Source organism: Amblyomma americanum, chromosome 8 (genome assembly GCF_052857255.1).
Source record: "Amblyomma americanum isolate KBUSLIRL-KWMA chromosome 8, ASM5285725v1, whole genome shotgun sequence".
In the NCBI taxonomy this organism is placed as follows: Eukaryota; Metazoa; Arthropoda; class Arachnida; order Ixodida; family Ixodidae; genus Amblyomma; species Amblyomma americanum.
In genome coordinates this window covers 95847814-95854569 of record NC_135504.1, presented here as the reverse complement: position 1 = coordinate 95854569, position 6756 = coordinate 95847814, and the positions used below count along the sequence as shown (strand labels likewise).

Sequence of the window (6756 nt, the reverse complement as noted above, 5' to 3'; positions counted from 1 at the left end):
ATCCCGGAATCAACGTTTACTTGAACCAGAAAGAACATATCCGCACTGCTGACGTGACCCACTCGAGCTCATCCTCGCGCGGTCTTTCATTTTTTACGCTCAGATGATCGCTTTGCAAATCCTCAAATTCATATTGATCCCCCATGCATTTTGGTCCCAGGCTTTTTTTTACTGAAACTGCTCTCTCGTTGTTTCCTTTTTTAAATCATGAAATGACTTTGACGCCGAGCCGCGGACGAGCTGGGCGCTAGTACGGAGGGAGAACACGGAGGCGAACCTAAACGAACTTGGGAGAAACTTTCAGTTCACCCTGCCCCTGATGCTGCATGCGGCAGTGCAGCAGGGGCAGTGTATGAGTCAGCAACAGCGTCGATGTAGTGCCGTGGCGGGCGAAGATATCGCGCTTGAAAGTGTCCATGTTCTGGCCGGCAGGCGGATAGACGCAAGCGCACTGCTGGTGGCAATTGTTAAGCAAGGCGACACCGCTGCTTGAGTTGCCGTCATTACATGAAGCGTGCGAACCATAGCACACAGGTCCGTGGCGCCGTACATCAGCACAGCCATTAACCAGCTCTAATTTTATTGTCTTTCCACATGATCGTTTTTTGGAGGCGCTGGCGGTCAATGTTGTTTTTGTTGTCCACAAGAAGGAGCATGTGCCAGCTTTCTTTGTAGCATGTGCAGGCACCACCCCCTCTTCTTCGGCACGTGGCAAGCGGTGATCGCGCGGGTCATCTTATAAATAAGCGGCAAAGGAATCTCCGCGCGCTGTCGCTTACGAAGAAAAGCTAAGCAAAATAAAAGTGGCTGATTACGCACGCGTCCCAAGACTCGTGTGCGACTATCAGTATCTATCAACCGTCCAATACGGTACGCCTTTCCAGCACTGTGTTTCTTGCTAAAATCTGCTCTCGACGACGAGATAGTCCATGAACGCTTAAAGGTGGTCGCCCTGAGAGATCAAGTTGTGCTCTTCGCACGGTAGCTGATTGTGGTGGCCAAAGCCCGAGTGAAATAGTTAGGCCAGTACGCGACATGCCGAGGCACTCCATGCGAAACACGCACTTCATGAACAGAAAATAGTAAAAGGCGACCAGGGCAGAAATATTCGCTCGTATTAGGGCGCTTCATTTTTAAACTAATCATTCGGTAAAGAATGCTGTTGGCGAAGGAGCTGGAATGAAGCTATCAAAGCAGCTTGAATAAAACTGCAGCCCCAAAAGGCCTAGAACAATAACATTTTAAAGGAAGAAATGAAAAAAAGAAAGAAACACAAGAAACTTCTTTTCTGATATCGAAATTTTCACGCATGTATTAACGCTATGAAATATACCAAGCAAGCACAACTGCCATTTAGCCGAAAACGGAAACTAAAAGGTGCAGAAACCCCCCTCGGTGGATTTGTGGTTTGGTTTGGTTTATGGGGGTTTAGCGCTCCAGAGCGACTCAGGCCATGAGAGACGCCGCAGTGAAGGGCTCCGGTAATTTTGACCATTTGCCGTTCTTTAACGTGCACTGACATTGCACAGTACACGACGGGCCTCTAAAATTTCGCCTCCATCAAAATTAGACCGCCGCGGCCGGGATAGAACCCGCGTCTTTTGGGCGAGCAGCCGAGCGCCTTGACCACTCAGCCACCACGGCGGCCCGATTTGTGGTTAGGGTGCTCGATTACTGAGCCGGAGTTCTCGGGTTCGAACCCGTCCGCTGTTACTGCTTTTCGATGAAAGCGAAATGCAAAAGGAGCTCGTGTGCTTTGCGATGTCAGTGCAAATTAAAGATCCCCAGGTGGTCAAAATAATCTGTAGACCTCCACTACGTGTCTTCTTTCTATCTTTCTGCCTTCAATCCCACCTTCCTCCTTCCTTTATGGCGCGGTTCACGTGTCCACCACGATGTAAGACAATTGCTGTGCCATTTCTTGTCCTCAAAACCAATTTTCATTTTCAAGGTGGAGAAGAAGATACCTAGATACAGAAGGCTGTTAAGGTGAATAGTAAAGAATCAACAATCAACGAATCAACGAACTTCAAGCCCTTTGATGAATGATAAAACTAATCCCTCTTGTGAACAGCTGACCTAAGCATGAAATTTTCTTCAATACAGGCGTAGCTATGTCCACGATTCTTCTGCATTGCACTGTCCAGCCACATTCTTGATTAAATCAGTCTCCTCCAGTGGTCATGCTACGCCACACCGCGCCCTAAAGCACCGATTCCGCCAAACTATTTCCTGTGCAGAATAAAACGCAGACATAAGCGCTCACGTTAACTCGATTCTCAGTCCACAACCGGGGCCTGCACACAGGCTTCTGTTTTCATCGCATGATCACGTTTGCAGTGGCACTGGCAGTAATACAAAACGTACTACGTCTGCCGCTATGAACAAGGCTGGCCCTGGTGAAAACTCTCCAAGTTTGTATACACTATACAAAAAATACCCCAGAAAGCAGAGGATTGAACCGCCGTCGTCATACCTCAGCCGGTATAACACCGCACTCGAAATTTCGAGTTCGTGGGTTCCGATCCTCTAGAGCCATGTGGTTTTTTTATCTTCTTTCTAATCAATTATGTCTAAGTGATAAAAATATACCCTATTAATCTTCCATTGATTACCAAGACAAATTAAGCGAACGAAAAACTCCGTATGCTCCTCGGTTTCGGTGACTGCTGGCTTTGTTCATGCGTGTATGTCGTAACAAGCACCTCTATTCCCTTCCGTTGTCTGCTCAATATCTTGGCGAAATCCTGACGTGGCACGGGCAGCAATACAGGACGCATACATCCGCCTCTATGGATGATGGTGGTGCTAGTGAATTCTCTCACAATTCGGTTACATTATACGTAAATACCCCCGAAAACAGACCACTGGACAGCCGTCGCCGTGGCTCAGTTGGTAGAGCACCGGACGCGAAATTTGGAGGTCTTGGGGTTGAATACCACGGCGGTGTGTGTTGTTGTTTTTTTCTGCTTCCTGACCATTTATCTTAAACCAATGAAAGATTTCGCCCTTGAACTTATTTTGCGATTAGAGATGCTTGTGTTTACTATTATATGAATAGACCTTAAACTCCGCTATTTGTAAGTCCTTCAAAATTGCTTCACCTTATACTGGAAAGATTTTATTTGCCACGCGTTATTATCGTAGCGATTGGGGCCATCTCCAACACGAATTATTTTCTGATCTAGAGACTTTATCCAGGCGTTCTTAATCTCAGCCTCTTAGCCTAATCAAAACTCTGCAAGAGAGCGCATAAGTTACAAACAAGTGCTTTAGTTTAGGATTGAATATTTTGAGCTCCAATTTCAAGGGAGTGCCTCAGGTCATGGCACTCTTTTGTTACATGGGAGGTCATGTACAGAAATAATTTAAAATAGGCAGTTGCATTTCATGAACCCCTTCAAAGAACCCTTGATACCAATACTCGTTATGAAAGCATTAACTTTGAAGCAAACGCCGCGCAATCACTGATATGAAAACGCGGTTATCGACAATCATATGAGTGCTCAGAGTGCTAGATTAGGGTCACGTACGACAAAATTGAGAGCTGCAAATTCTGCCAGCAAATGTATGAGGTTAGCCGCAATGCTCATACAACATTCAGAACGACATAAATGCGGCAAAAAGAGAAACAGTCCACGGCATTAGCCAGTGTAGCAAATTGCACTTTTTATTCGGAATCTGCGCAGCACGCGTACAGGCGAAAAACATCGCGTCGCAATGTTTTTCTTACGCCGCTTAATATTCCACCCCACCGGGACAGGTAGACAGGGCAGCGTTTACTATAAGGGGAAGCACTGTTAGGAGCCGTAACAGAGGAATTTTCTTGTTGCAAAACTGAAAGCATCAGCTTAGCATGTGAGACTGGAACAGGTGAGACGGAGAGCGTTTTGAAGAGCGCACAGTAGCGGCGAAAGCAGAGCAGAACCAGCGCTGCCAAAGGTTCTGGAGACGATGGCGAGCAGGTCGCATCCCAGCTGCGCACCAGCTTCATTTGGATTGGTAGTAAGAACATACACGACGAGGCACTGAAAAAAGAGCGTGGTGGTGTCATTCACTGCGTAACCATGGGACTACTGGCTATCTCATATCGAGCCCTCAGCGTATGGGAAAGTGAGTGTGTTACAAAAGAGGACTGAAATAGCTCTAAAAAACTGTCCCTCGTTTAGTAATTCATGCTCCTTTTTACGGTGAATTCACTGAGTCTAGTTAAATTGCTTTGCAAATAAGGCAACTGCTTTAAAAGTTTCACCGCCCAAATTGGTTTGTTTCTTTCTTTGGCATTTTCTTTTTCAAAATTTCAGATGTACCAGTTTGCGTAGCTCGCTCAAGTAAACTGCATTTTCACTGTACCTATTCCGCTCGAAAAAATGTTTTTGAATAATAATTTATTAATATTAATTTATAATTTGATAAAGCAAACACGTATTGTTGAGATTTTCTCAGTAAGTTCTAATTGAGAACAGCACTTTATGCGTCTTCCATTATTTAATTCACTTGGATAATTTTCGGAATGTTTATTCCCGCAAAATATTCTGTGCAACACGCCATCAGTTAATGCAGGCCGTATTTGTTTCAGCTGTTCCCTTCATCTGTTATAAACGTAAAGCATGTGTTACTGCTATAACTGCGGGTAAAGACGCGCTCGATCTTCATGCCGGTCGAGAGATGAAAAAGCACTATGTGGTAAGCACCCAACACGTAAAGAGGACAAGACATGTGCACATTCATCAAGCAGTTCATGATGGTTTTTTCCGAACTCAGGGGAACTTTATGCCTATTCCTCCTATGCCGTAAAAGGCACTATGGCGGTCATGTCTCGGAAAGAAATCTAGAGATATGAACTGCTCCAAAGCTGCTAAAGAAGAAAGCACACTTCAAACGGTGAACACGCGTTTGTTCAAAGTAACAAGCAAGCATTAGTTAAATTTGCTTATCCTTTACTTAGTGTGCTACCTGTGAACATGTGTGTTAACTACCATGTTTAACATACTTCATAAGCTGATCCACAATGTCACTTCTTGTCCTTCAGCAATAATAACAAAAAGCAGCAGCAATTACTCACAGCGAACAATACCTACCGCAAATTTGACTATACCCAGCATAAGAACAAATTACGGACCGTTTTCGTTACGTTTTGTAGCCTTACACTTAGGGAACAAGTTGCCAACTATCATCCCGTCAACAATTTCCCACTCATATAAAAGCACTTTACAAAAATAGGCTTTCATTGTACTCCATGACCATTATATTAAAGATTGCGTATTTTTTCTTTAACCAACACGCACTTTCTTTATCGCTACTGCTGATTATTCAAAGCAATTTATGTTTATCGATTCCTCTTTGTTTTTTTTAGTGCTATGTATCGCTAAGACTGAAGAAATACAAAAAATCTAATCAAAAGACCCCTTCCAGAACTCGACTCGAGTTTAGGGGTCCCACATGTATAAAAACGTACATGAACCAATTTTATGTAATAAGCAGTGATCGATTGATTGATTGGTTGGTTGGTTAGTTAGTTGGTTGGGTGATTGATTGATTGGGTCAATCAATAAATATATTGATTGAGAAAAAAAGGCTCTTTGGAAGGCATGGGAGCAGATGACTTGCCTGGAAAATCTTAAGGGCGCGATAAACTCAGAATATACCTAAGATAAAGATAAACAGGGCAAAAGGATGCGGGGAGAGATATAAGGCACCAAAAAAGGAAAAAAAAATGCAGGCGCCGTTCCATTGCTCCCAGGTGAAATTTAGTTTGATGAACGCCCGTCAGGTGCGGAATATTCTTTGGTGAAAAGTATCGAGCGCTGATGAATTCCTTAAAAAAAGACGCTTCGTTCCATTTGCGGGGCTCTTGTTCACAATTCTTGGGAGCAAGTCTCCCGGAGAGGGAGCGAAACGACTTTTGTTAGAAGGATTCGTCGGCACTCGGTACTCTTGTGCCACTGCTGTCCTGAATAGGTAACTGGTTCTGCTCAGGTATTTTTTTTGGTACTTTTGGTTTGTCTTATTATTAACCTCTCAATGTCTAGCCTAGACAAAATTAAAGATTATATATGTGCTTCAGCAGAAATATAATAATGTCATATAGATGTAGAACCCTTACAATATATTGCGAGATTTTCATATCTCTTTTTTAGCTTGTGAGGAGAACCTTCATAATGGGTGAACAGCGCAACAAAGGTGGGACAAAGGCAAGACAAGCGCCTTTGTTGTGCTGTTCACCCACCATGAATGCTTGCCAACTCGCCCAAATTTCAGCTTTACTCAAGAAAACCTTCAGCACGCATTTTCGAATTGTGAATGAAGGAAAACTTCTGACATAAAAATTGCGCTCGGTTCAGGTAGTTCACATAGCTGATGGTTCGTATACAATATTGCGTAGTTTCTTATTGTGCCTCCGAAACCGCAGTCCCCGACTGATTACAATACTTTCAGGTGAGATGCCAAGTCTTACCGCTAAAACTTTCACAGATCCAAGTGCCACGGGCTCCTGCAACAAAAAATACTCACGGTAAAAAAACGTTATGTCAACGGTGAAGCTCACTGCTCTCCTCTTTTGGGGATGTCACCACTAATCCTCTCACACCGAGTACTTATGGTTTGATTTGTGTACTACTGTCAAAGTGACAACAAATTCATGGCCGATGATTATTTCCAGCTATATAAAACCTTTGAAGGAATGAGAAATTTGTTACGTGCATTCCACTTAAGAATGTCGAGACAGCTCATGGAATGAAAATGAATGAGTTCTAA

At 43.8% G+C, this 6756-nt stretch overlaps 1 protein-coding gene across 2 annotated transcripts in view; it reads right to left on the bottom strand.

Annotated features, from left to right (window-relative positions):
• Positions 1-3652: 3652 nt before the first annotated feature.
• The window catches only part of LOC144102007 (cytochrome P450 3A4-like), a 115274-nt gene continuing 112170 nt past the window's right edge, over positions 3653-6756 (bottom strand). For both annotated transcript variants that reach the window (XM_077635253.1, XM_077635254.1), the window contains 2 exons: positions 6458-6493; positions 3653-4028 (listed from right to left, as the gene is read on the bottom strand). In XM_077635253.1, the coding sequence (XP_077491379.1) occupies positions 3852-4028; positions 6458-6493 (213 nt within the window). In that variant the 3' untranslated portion in view covers positions 3653-3851. The remainder of the gene's footprint in view (positions 4029-6457; positions 6494-6756) is intronic.